At 44.2% G+C, this 12,553-nt stretch overlaps 1 protein-coding gene across 1 annotated transcript; it reads right to left on the minus strand.

The window, feature by feature from the left end:
- Positions 1–60: 60 nt before the first annotated feature.
- On the minus strand, positions 61–10,016 carry APOBEC2 (apolipoprotein B mRNA editing enzyme catalytic subunit 2). The gene is made up of 2 exons (XM_086476471.1): positions 9,795–10,016; positions 61–1,757 (listed from the first exon to the last, which is right to left on the minus strand). Exons 1-2 carry the CDS (start codon positions 9,920–9,922, stop codon positions 1,217–1,219), a joined length of 669 nt encoding a protein of 222 aa, XP_086332597.1. The 5' UTR covers positions 9,923–10,016; the 3' UTR covers positions 61–1,216.
- Between the last annotated feature and the right edge of the window lie 2,537 nt (positions 10,017–12,553).

Genomic DNA, 12,553 nt, shown 5'->3' on the forward strand with positions numbered 1-12,553 from the left:
CAGTGCTATAGGCTTTTGCAGTGACTTCCAATTTTATTTCACTTTGCTTTTCCCGGTTTTAGATCACAAACATCGTTGAACAAGGGGAAAAGGTATTTGATGTATTTCAAATCAAGCACTTGGGGCTCCATCATAATTTAGAACAGACCAGTTAGCCCTAATGTAAATCACAGCTCTGATTGTTGAGGAGGACAGTGGAAGAAAACTTTTTTTTAATCTTAAATCCCTTTTTTTTTATGTTTATGGAGTATGTACTTTCTGAATGTATTTATCTATTTGGCAGCTTTGTTCTAAGATCTTTTCTTGTAAAGGAGTCCTAGTGTGTGAGGCCTACAGTGTTCCCTGGGGGTCCACTGCAATCCATTTCGCTCAAGCCTTTAACCACACAGTATGTTGCCTTCTTTTTTCCTATCAGCAGAGGCAGCATGGGTTTGTTTGGGGCAGGGGGCGGGAAGGAAAGAACAAAATACACCAAAAAGAATAAATCCCAAACACCAAAGATCTGTGCTGTATGTGTATTTGTAGTCCATTGCGGCCTAGTCTTCCAGAAGTTGATGCTCCATCCTGCTGGAATCAAAGCTTTGGAAAGCGGGAGTGTCCCAGATGTCCAAATCTGTCACGTTTCTCTTCATAGATCTTTTCTGAATTGGTCCTGGGGAAGGCAAAAGAGAGATGTGTTAGAAGCTTCACATGCTTTCATGTTTTATGGCTTAGACAGGTGACTCTTGAGTACCCCTTAAAAGCAGGGAATTCTGCAGTGATAACTGATTTCCTTTAGTGGTTGGTTGTTCTTCTAGAGGGCTAGGCGTTGGGGGGTGGGAGAAATCCCCTTTTCTCTATATTCTTCTCACTGTTTCCACACATGTCCTGAGTATCATGCACGTGGGGAACAATGAAGTGATATTGTTGTACCTTTTTATTCTTTATTCCTGGAGGGGTTTGCTTTGAGAAGGGAAAAAAACCCAACCAACCCAGCTGTAAATCCCGTAGGGGTCTGCTGTGGGGGAGCCCACCGTAGCGTTACTACCCTGGAAGGGTAAGGTACTACGTAGGGTTATTTTCAGTATCCACATGCAGGCAAACCCAGCCAGGTACGTATGAGAGTAGCAGCTCCTGGGTTATGTGGTTAGCAACCTGAAGGAAAAAAAAACCAGGAGCCTGTGACAGTAATACAAGGAGAAAGGTGACCAAGTAGAAATCCTCACTCACGTGAGCTTCAGTGGAAAATCTCAGCCAGCTTTTCCTCGTAATACTGGAAGTTCTCTTGAATGTCCTCCCATGGCACGAAAGCCTTTGCTTCCTCCCCTTCCTCCTGTTCCACAAAGTTCTGCCAGACATACTCAAAGTCTTGAGGCTTCATAATCCTCAGCTTGCAGCCGGCTGACTTCATTTTTTTCAGGGCAGCCTGCATCTCTGGCTCTTCCCACATGAAGAGGCGCCCTACCATGATGGTCAGACGCAGGTTCTTGTTCTTCTTGAGGGTCTCTGTTATCCGATCAGCACAGGTCACGCAGGGACTGGAGGAGACGTACCAGGTGATGTTGTAGCGGAGGCTTGATTCACACTTCGGTAAAATTGTGTTGAAGAAAGCCATTTCTGCGTGGGCAGCTGCGTGCTCGTCTTCCAGGTAACCCCGAGAAGTCACTGACTCTTTGCCTTGGGTCTCGATAACGTAACACAGGAAGGTTTTGTTCCTGCCTGAGCTGTATTCCACGTTCCTGAACTGGAATTTGAAAAATATGGCTGGGAGGCGCTCCCTATAGAGAGTGGAGAGAAGCATCTCAGAGGAGGTAAAAAGGGTTACAGCATTGTTTAGTTCCTGCCTGTGATCTTGGACAAGTCACTGCATCTGACGGCTGTGTTTCTCCGTGTATTGAAAGGAGATGCCTTTTAATAGGAGGATAAAAATCCATTACAAGATACCCAGCTAGTTTTGCTGTGTGGTGAGGCTTCCGAGCCCATTCTCGCTACCTAGGCTTTTTCACTTAATTTTAACAAACTTGTACTGGGAATTTCTGGTATCTGCGTTGAGGTATTTGCTTCTGAAATGTATTTCTTGAGACTATGATAATTTACTGTTGGTAGAGAGGGACAGCAATTTGCATTCTCCTAGTCTTAATGCACCTGTAGGCTGAACTGTTCTTCTCTTTTCTAGGCCATTAACATAATTCTTTCAGCGTGGCGTTGCAATGTTAATCTGCGAGATCTGTTGCCCTAAATTGTTAGGGTGATAACTCTGGCATTGCTAATTAACGTTTTACCCCCAGTGCTTTTGCAGTCTGGATTTCCTCTGAGCAGAGGCAAGGGTCTGACTAGTTGCAGTTTTCACATGTTCTAGTTTTACTCTTCCAATATCAGTTGAGTACTAATATCCAGCAGGATTATGTTGTGACTTCAGTTTAATAAAATATCTGAAATCAAATCTAACTTTGCTGTGAAAACGTGTATTTCCTACTGAAGTTTGGTAGCTGTCTCATGGATACTACTGATAAACTTCACAAACTTTTCATTTGTTGTGTGCCTCTTCCATTCTGGGTTTCTAAATAAGCGTAATCCAAAGCAAATCATGGCAGTGAGTAATGTGTTTGCAGTCCCCTTTCACCCAAACAAGGTCATCTGCTGTTATTTCGGGAAATTAACATTAAACCCGTAAAATACTGCATATAGCTTTTGTGTGTTGCTGACTGCAGAGGTGACAAAGGGAAGCTGCATCGTGTCATAGGACCTGTTCGTTATGGAGTACCAGGCTTCCCTGATTGCCCCCTGCAGCATCTACCTCTGGAGTACACCAGTACAGGAACTGGTACTTGAAGGGTGCTGGGTGGAAAGATGAAAAGTATAGCGCTGACAACGTGCCTTGTGACCTGCTAAATGCTAGAGAGGGTGGGAGTGAAGACTTCACAGGGTAGCCAAAGCGAAATAATGAGAAGTAGTAACACAACATTTCATTTATTACACACTAGTAATCTTCTGGCGTGTTGTACTCCTCTCATCTGAGCTTTAGGTGGACCTATAACCTTGATATTCCCAGTGAGGCAATAATGAATCTTTGTAAAACAGTAAGTGTCTTATTCATCCCTGTCTCATCTATAGTCAGATTATAATGTCAGGCCTCTCCAGGGGGTACGCTGAGCAAAGGTCAGGAGAGAGTCTCACTCTTGGAAATTTTAATTGGGGAGAGCAACGAGGCTGCAGGAGTGAGTGGCAAAGCATCGCTCTGCTGAGAGGAAAGAACAATTTGTGATGCAACCTCTCACGAGATGTCTCCAGAGACGGCGGAAGGGAGTGGTATGGAAAAGAGTGGAAAGAATCAAGATCAGTGTGTTGTGCTCGCTTAGTAACGAGGGAACAACGAGTGAAGGTTCTGTCACTTCGCTGGTGGGAAATGCTGGTGTGGGGGACAGTGACGATGTGGGAGGGTTGCAGGTCAGGAATAGGGACGGTTCATGAGGAGCTGCATCTGATGCCTTTTAAAATTATGGGATGTCTTCCTCTAGAGTGCAAAGGATAAGGCTTTGCCAGGACTGTGTGAAAAGCCCCATGATATTCTGTGCAAATCGGCGGGACAGGAAGGGGAATTCTGAGCAGAAAGACCAGGGAATAGGCCCTTGGAGTTCTTCCAGTAATACCTGGCTGCAAATACTACATTACGTACTGTAAGCAAATGGCTTTTTGCTTAGAAACTAATGGGAAATGGTGCGCTGTCTAAACACATAACTCGGAGTAAGTTACAGCTGTTGTCAAGCTGTTTTAGCTGTGTTTAAAAATAACAGTTATTAAATAAATATTAAATAATGTATTAAAGTTTAAATTTTCCATAAATGGTTAATGCCACTTACAAAGTTTCAGAAATTTCTCTGTATGTGTATATTCCATACTTGGCTTAGCACAGCCAGGAATTTTCTTGCTGCGCAAGTCCTGTAGCATTTTTGGCTTCTGAGAAAGTTAAAACACAAAAGAACACCCTCTCTATTTAATATTTTATGGCACTACAGTAGTATCTAGGGTCCATTTGGGCCTGCTGCACAGATTCACAGTAAAAGGCCTGGAGTTACAGTTTCCACTTCTGGTTTGGATTTCCCAGCACATGATTTTACAGATGAACAACTTCACTTGCAGTATCAATGTACTGTGCCAGCCAAATGGCGTGAGAGTCGATGCGGTTAGGTTGGCACAGTTGTGTTTTGTACCGGGAGAGCGAGATCATTAGTCTTCCAAATGCAACAAGCTGTACAAGTCGAAACAGTTTGGTTCATAGAATTGCATCTACACTGGGAATATCTACTGCTCCTGTCAGTCAAGGACCACTGTAATTCTTTTCACATATCACTGACTCCTGACAGTGGAAGTTTAGAAGTCTAGCTTCAGAAATTTTACTAGAAGCAGGTTTTCAGCTGCTGCTTAAACAATACAATGAAACCCTTACGTTGTTCAATTCGACTTAGATGAGATCTGGACAAGACAGGACTTAACAGTAGAAAAGCCTCTTTGGGAGCCTTTCGTGCTCTTCCTGTTTTAGCTGGCAGGGTATTAATGAGAAGCAGCAATGTGGATACAGACTTTTATTTTCACTAATGAGCAAATAAATCATGCTGTTTGCATGTGAATGGGTCTGGGGTTCTCCGGTTTGCATTGGGAGCTTGCACAAGCCTAGGTAAGGGAAATTTGCACTGGCTTGTACAATTCCAGAGCTAGCCAGAAAGACTACTTTTAACTTCCTTTCCTTAGCATTTTGAACTCTGTTCCCTTATGTTGGATGACTTGGTTACCTGCTACAGTGAGTCTCATTTTCTTTAAGATGAATTGCAAGACTTCCACTGATTTTAATAAAGAGCGTTATCAGGCTCTAATTTAGCATTCTGCCTCTTCCCTGAATGCCTTTCTCTTCTTTGAGACAAAAAAATAAGTTCTCATGCTTCTGAGAATAGCACTTTTCCGGCTTTATATCCTAGATAACGAGTGGTTCTCTGGTTAATGATTTAATCATTCATTAAAAAATCATGTCTTTGAAGTCCAGCTATGTTGGGTCTGACATAAGGCACCCGTTGGCCTGTTTCAGAGCTAAGTTTGTAAGGCCACAATAAGTTATTTTAAAACAACATCATGTATTTAGGTGTAGCACATCAGAGTCACGTGGAAGTTCATTCCTGGTTTAACTCCCTTGACTGCAAAGCGCTTACATCAGTGGTGAGAGTGAGTCGGTATGTTTTGGTGACCCGTTCAAACAGCAGCAATCTGTTCCAGGATGTGTTGACTCAGAGGTGTGTTTAGTCAGGCCTTCTAGACGGATTTTATTGCTTATCATCTCGGTGTCTGTCTAAGATTATCTGGGATGTTCATCTAAATCTGTCCTCCTAGCAACATGGAATATACATCAGCTTAATTAATAAGTTTCTGATAACGAATACAAACAAAGCTAAGGGCATTTTCCAAGTCTGTAAGCAGCTGGCTGAGCGCTTGGAAAGTTTGCTGATCCTGGATACAGAGGCCACCAATGAGCTGTGCGTGCTAGTTAGCAAGAATCTGCTTAATCCCGCGTAAACCAGAGCGGGGAGGACGTTTCAGCACAAGTGTGAATTGTAAACTTCTGTCCTGCCAGGGCTCAGCTGAGACCTTGCTGTGTGACTCTTCCCAGCGGCGGGGGTTTGGGCAAGGTGTCTCTGGTCCTGTGAGTAACTGGAAAGCCCCTTCGTGAGTGATTCAGGGGTGAAAGAATGGGCCAGACCAAGCCGTGTGTACCGTGAGGCTGCGTACGTGCTTAAAGGCCGTGTGCTGCGTCACCTCGCCTCGGAGTTGCAGCATCCTTGGCGGGTGACCCTGATAACTTGCTGCAAAGCAAAGTATCGTAGTTGTATTGTTCATTGGGGTAGATCAAAACTCTTTGCAAACAACTGAGCGTCAAAATAACATCCCTGAGGTAGCGCTGTCAACTACTACAGCAGACTAAGCCAGCTTCTTTGGTAACTGAAGTCTAGCTTTGAATAGGCTGTTGCTGAGGAAATGACTAATTCGTGGCAAGTCCGTTTTCCCATGTTTGAATGACAGGTGGTGTACAACTGTGACTATTATCTCTATTTTACCCTTTTATTTGTTACAAAATTAAGGGAAGATAATGCTGACAAAATGCCTAGGAGATGCGAGTTCCGTTCTCTTTATTTTCTGATGCCGGAAGCTGTACTGCTAGAAATGCTAAACATAAAGATTGTGTGGTCTGTCATGCGACTTCACAATCTATTAAAATACACAAATACCAGATATTTCAACGACTGGGCTAATTGCTTTTCTGCTTTTGTTTTTTCTTGCAATTAGTGACTTTTTCTTGCCATTTCCAGTAAAGGCATCCTATTCAGTGTAAGACTCGCAGGTAAGTTTTATGTGTATGCAAGGTTCTTTTAAAAACGGCTTACAAGCACTGAACTGTCATAATGCTCTTAAGAGATCACCTGCTCTGACAGTCAGATACCAGTGGTGACGTAACTCGTTCACGGTGTATGGGAAGGTAAAAGTTGAAATCTTCGTTCTCCTTCTCTGAAGATCACCATTTAATGGGATTTTCTTTAGGGATTTTCTAAATGCCTCAAATGTAATTTATCGGGGTGTTTGCCCTGGGTAGCAAAGTGTTTTGTCATCTGTTAGATCATATTGAGATGAAAAAGATTGAAGCTCTGAGACAGAAGCCTCAGTCTGTAAGAATGGCACTGGACCGAACAGATAATGTGCTTTTAAGTTTGCTGAAATAAGGTGGGCTGGAGGAATACAGCAGCTGCCCAGCAGGACCCGGCGCTGCTGTGTGCTGGGTAGGAGAAGAGAATGAGAACTTTTACTGAGAGAACAAAAATACGGGATTATCTAAAAGATGCTGTAAACGAGTAGGACATATTCTTTAAATTTAAACGTTTGTTCAATGACCATTTATACTGTGGTCTTAGGTTATTTGAGCCGATAAACCAGTGTCCTTTTGCTTGCTGTTTGACAGCTGTTCCCAGATAAACACATTCATTCATGCTGGGCTCATTGATTATAGAAAGCCTGTAATGATCAACAGTAACAGGAACCAAGGTTTTATCGCTGCTAGAAGGAGCCTCATTTACACCCTGCAGAAAGTGTAAATAAATGTGTCTGCTTAAATGTCAGTACGCAGATGGGGCTTAGACTTATCCGGGGCTGTGTTGAGCCAAATGTTGACAAAAAAGGGGTTAATATTCTTAAACAGAGTAATAGGGTTCCCGGTATTTGTCTCGTAAGCCAGACTCCTCAGAGCTATAAGCAACAGCTTGAGAACTTGGCTGTGTGTCATAAGATGCCCCTAATCCAAGGGCTAAAACTGAATTGCAATGTAATTGAATTTAAGTGCTTCCTCAGTTGCAGTTGTGTTTTCTCATTGTTCACATAACTGGCTTTATTGGCTGAAAATTGTAAATAATTAGAAAAATCCAAACAGTGATCGTACCAGGTTGAGGCACGGTCTAAACTCACAGCATACACTTCTTAAAATGAAAGTAAAAATTGCTGGACTTTTCTGTACCTTTTCCAGTGTCATTTAGGATTTCAGCTTTACTTCCTCATTCTCGCCTTTAATAGCCAGCATGTTGGTAACAAATAATCAGAGGAAGCTTAGTCGTGATTCCTACCAGAATTTATCAGATATTTAGAAGCACTTTCCAAATAATGCTGTGATGAGGACTGCATAAATGCTCACATACTGACAGCACTGTCGTCCCTCACCAAACGTCTGAACGCTTTCATTTCAGAAACTTAAACTCCTGTCGTGCTTGGTATTGGTATAGAATGTGAAAATCAGCTGGGACCAGCTTAGTGTGTGTAGATGCCATAGCACAGGCTCTAACTCATCCCAGGAAAAGCGTTACCTGAGGCTTCCCTGCATCACCTGCCGCTCCCACACCAGTCCCTCTGCCCCGGTGCTGTTCCAGCAGGGCAGCTCGCTCCTAAGCCTCGAGGCAGGTCAAGGTTTCCGACCGTTGCCCCTTTCTGCAAGCACATGTCATCCCTGGCGTTCCTGCTGCCGCCTTTCCAGAGTGGAAAGTCCTGTCAAATTCTGCAACACTCTTGTCATTTCAACAAATAATTTCATTGCAGGATGGCACTAAGGAGGTGTTTTTCATCCATGATTAGCACACCAGTTCCTACACAGGTCGTTTGGATTAGCAAGGTTTGAAGATAGTGCCCAATGCCTTAGCATTTCTAATTGCAAGTTGAGTGTTCTAAGGCTGAAAAATCTAATTTCCTCATTGTCATTCATTTCAGTACATGCCTTAAGTGTCTAGAAGTTGTCACCACATGTCTTGTTGGTCCAGTGACTTATATAAACAATTTTTGGCGTCTTAGCTCCCTTCCTAGCAGAGGGACACGCTTTTCTTAAGTCACTGCTCTGGCAGACATATTATTTCTATGATTGTGTATGACAGAGACCAAAAGCTGTGAACAGCCTCACCCCAAGAAGTGATTTTTCAGAGCAGACACATTTTAAGAAGAAAATGTTTTCACCCCTGTGCAGGATTGTGGCCCAACTGCGTGAGATCAGACACAGGTACTGTCCTGCCCCGTGCATCGTTTTCAGAAACGCCAGCCAAATTTTACTTGCAGAATCTTTCTTACCAGTGGCCATGTCACAGGAAGAAGGATTCCAAGTGGGATTTTACAGCCTGGCCTGAGCTTTACATTCAAGCAGCTGGAAGAAATCGTGGGTTTGATTTACCCGCTGGGAGCACGGCCTTGGTGACTGCTGAGGGAGACCAGAGGGAAGAATGACATAGGGCATCTTGCTATGACTACAGTGAGCATTTTGAAATGCTTAGAGGTAGCAGATTACGGAGTTTTTCCTAGTTGCAGCTGTCAGTTAGGTCTGACAGAGTTCAGCTTCCTAGTAGATCTCTGTTGTATCTGCCCTTTTTCAAAGGCTAGGCTCCCTGGAGCAAGAGGAGCTGCTTGCTGCTTTTTTCTCTCGAAAACTGCCTGTTGTTTTGGTGGCTTTCTGTGAGTTAGGCTTTTTTGAAAGTTGGGTTCCAGCTGTGGAGCCCTTGAAAATGTGGACTTGCAGCTCACTTGAAAAATCAGTCCCTTACGTCCATAAAGCAAATCAGCCGTAGCAGGAGTATTTTTCCTAATCCTCAGATAGAGAAACTTTCAGGCAAGAGCCATTGATCACACCAAGAAATCAATATTCAGTGCTCATCAAGGGCCAGTACCTTCCATCCCGATATCATCAGGCAAGTGATCCCGTTGCAGTCAGCGGGACTACTTGTGCTGCAAGGGAATCAGTCACCACTATGGAAACAGACCTGCTTGTCTAAACCAAACAGATTTGTCTGCCTGCCTGGTGTGAATCTGGCCTCTGTCCCCGGAACAACTGCATTTCAGTGACGTTACTAACAAAAAGCTACAAAGGATATACATAGGTACACAAGTAGCACAGAAAGGCAGGCTGGTGTTAGCAAGGGGGCTCGAAAGAGCAGCCAGAACAAATTAAGTGCCCAATGGCCTAAATTTATTCCACTCTGTCATAGCACAGATCCCCCCAAAGTCTCTAAAGAGCCGACTACAACAGTATCATGAAGACTGAGTTTGGCCTGAAAGCGGGTATTCAAAAAAGTTGGCAAAACTTTTAACAGAAACCCCCAACAATGAAAGCCTTACTTACACCATTTCAGAACACTCAGAAGTGCCCGGGCTGAGGGTGCTGTCTTTAATGACCCAACGTCAGAGCTGAGGCAGACACCTTTGAACACCCCCGCTTCACTATCTTGCACCCTCATATTTATAACTAAACCTCTTACCCTGTCACAATTTCAAATGGTGGCAGGTCTTCCCGCTTCAACTTCTTCTTCTTTTTTTCCTCGCCCTCCTCTGCGTTGTCAGGTTCACCATTCTGGGTGTTGCTGGGCTCCTCCTGCTTTTCTGCCATCTTCTTAGTGTAGCACTATTAAAGTTATGGCCGCTGGGGAAAAGAAAGAGCAATTTCTGAGAGCTCTGAGGGAGAGGAGACAGCAGAAGGAGGAGGGAAAAACAGAGCTGGGAGTTCCTGCGCTAGGCACAGTTGTCGGGAGCTAAATATGGAACAAAGCAGCAAGGATAGAGGCTGGATGGGGTAGGATGACCCAGGGCTCTCAGATGTCGCCTCCTTCCCTTGCTTTCTCTAGGTCTTTTTTAACAATCCCTCTTGCTCCCCTTTTAACATAAAATTAAGTGACGACTTCACTGTGGGCGGGTTAAGCAATGGGTGGAAAATCCTGGAAGTATCTGTTTATCCGTTAGTGTGACAGCTGGCAAGATGCAGAGCTGGCAGCTTTTCCATCTACCTTCTTTTGCCAGTTTACTATGTTGCTGACCTTGAAGGACCACTGTTTTGGCTCAGGCAAGAGGGGAAAGGGGCAGTCCCCATGTGGTTTGCTGAAACATCCCCATTGCTGGTGGATTTGGCCTCATGGGCTACCTGGAGTGTCACAGCAGGAGTGCTCAGAGGAGCAGGAGATCTGCCTTTCCGTGCTCATCCGTGCAGGGCCACTAAAACCAGGAGTTGAACAGGGTGAAATCTTGCTTGTTGAAGCTGGTGTCCGATCGTGCTGGTGTAAATGCAAGCCAGAACCTTCTCCCAGATATTTTAAAGTCAGTTTTATAATTCACAGTGGGATAGTGTTTCTGGTGCAGGGCAATTCCAAGTGCATGGGCTGAGCATCTGCACGTTGTTCTGTATTTTTCCTTTCTGTTGCCCGAATGTTTGAAAAGTGCCCAGCGTGCTGGGAGCGACAGCGTAGCTGGGTAAGAGGAAGCAGTTGGGAACTGCTGGGCTCAGTGATTCTTGCCTTATTTCTCTGGTTCTTTCACCTTTGCTGCTGCAGAGGATGCAGATGTTGAACGAGTGATTGCACTGGAGCCAAGGAATCGGACAGATGAGAGCCTGCGGTGGAGGTGTGATGAGCAGCGAGGTGTGCGTGATTGTGCTGTAATAACTGGGACTGGTGTCAGCAGCGTGCCAAGGACAGAGGACTGGAGATGTTCTGGTAAGGAGCTGCTTATTGGGATTTGCCTGAACTAGCGTGGGCATGGAATCTGCCTCTCGTGCACAGAGAAACGAGAAGGACTATAAAGATTTTATCGACACGAGTTTGGGATGTTTGATTTGCTCGGCACTGCATCAAGCAGATTTCTTGAGGAGGCTGTGGTAACTTAGAAGGATACTCAGGGGGAATGAAGCTTTCACATGAGCTCTAAAAAAAGTTGGTTTTGTGTTTGTGTTGGGGAGGTTGTCTCATTTATTTTTTTTTTCTTCAGGATTATGTGAAATTCTTCCAATTTCTCACTCTAAATTTAAATCATTTAAAGTTTGTATAAATCCCATGTGAGCCAAGCCTAATGAAAACCTGAGTAAGATTTTTCTGAGCGACTAATCCTGCTATGCCATGAGGGTGAAAGTAAATGGAAAATGTGTAGCTGTGCAGAATTCATGTTTTAGCCAAAGCATATTGGAAATCAAATCTCCAGTATCCTGGGTTCTGCACTTTGTTCCAGAACGCACCGTCATCAAGATTTGGATAAATATGAAATATTAAGCTATATTTGATTTAGCATTCAGTCTGTTCTTAGTGGAAAACCTGCTCTTAGTTTGAGGAAGATAAACTGTATTCCACAGAAATCAAATAGCTGTGAATACCCGCTTTCAGGCCAAACTCAGTCTTCGTGATACCGTTGTAGTCGGCTCTTTAGAGACTTTGGGGGGATCTGCGCTATGACAAAGTGGAATAAATTTAGGCCATTGGGCACTTAATTTGTTCTGGCTGCTCTTTCGAGCCCCCTTGCTAACACCAGCCTGCCTTTCTGTGCTACTTGTGTACCTATGTATATCCTTTGTAGCTTTTTGTTAGTAATGTCACTGAAATGCAGTTGTTCCGGGGACAGAGCAGCGCCCCCCTCCCTTTTACTCCCACAATGTTTGCTAGTGATGAGAAGTTGTTTATTCGATGACTGACACAGCTGGCATGGAGAGTATTGTGACAACAGCGCAATCAAGGATTTGACAAGTTCCAAGACATCCTATCCGTGGAACACACATCTTTCATTTTCATGGTGCAGAATTTTATTTATTTTTAAGCTTAAAATACTTTCCCGGAGGGCAGGTGTAGTGTTTTTCCTCTCGGAAAACTCCATGGTAACTATGCTCAAATCCCAGCTCCCCTGTCCAATTACTCTCACCTTTGACATTTCAGGCAGTGTTTTTGGGGATGGGAATCCTCTCTTGATGAGTGACAGCTTGTTTCCTACTTACCCTTATACTTTAAAGAGGCATTCCAGCCCTTTTTCAGTCCCTCTGACCCACTTTTCTTTATTTTTGGAAGCTCTTGATGGCTAGGGTCCCATCTTTCATGCAGCCTTTAGCTTTCACTGGCCTGGCCCCCTTGCAGAGTTCGGGGCTGAGCTCTAATCTAATCTCGGGAATGTGGCACTGAGACTCTACCTCTATCCAGCCCTTCTCCAGCTGCTTCGCAGCTCCATCTAGGGCAGTGCACTAAATAGTCATGATCCACCCCCCTGCAGCGTC

Source organism: Leptosomus discolor, chromosome 21, assembly GCF_034619465.1.
Source record: "Leptosomus discolor isolate bLepDis1 chromosome 21, bLepDis1.hap2, whole genome shotgun sequence".
NCBI lineage: Eukaryota > Metazoa > Chordata > Aves > Leptosomiformes > Leptosomidae > Leptosomus > Leptosomus discolor.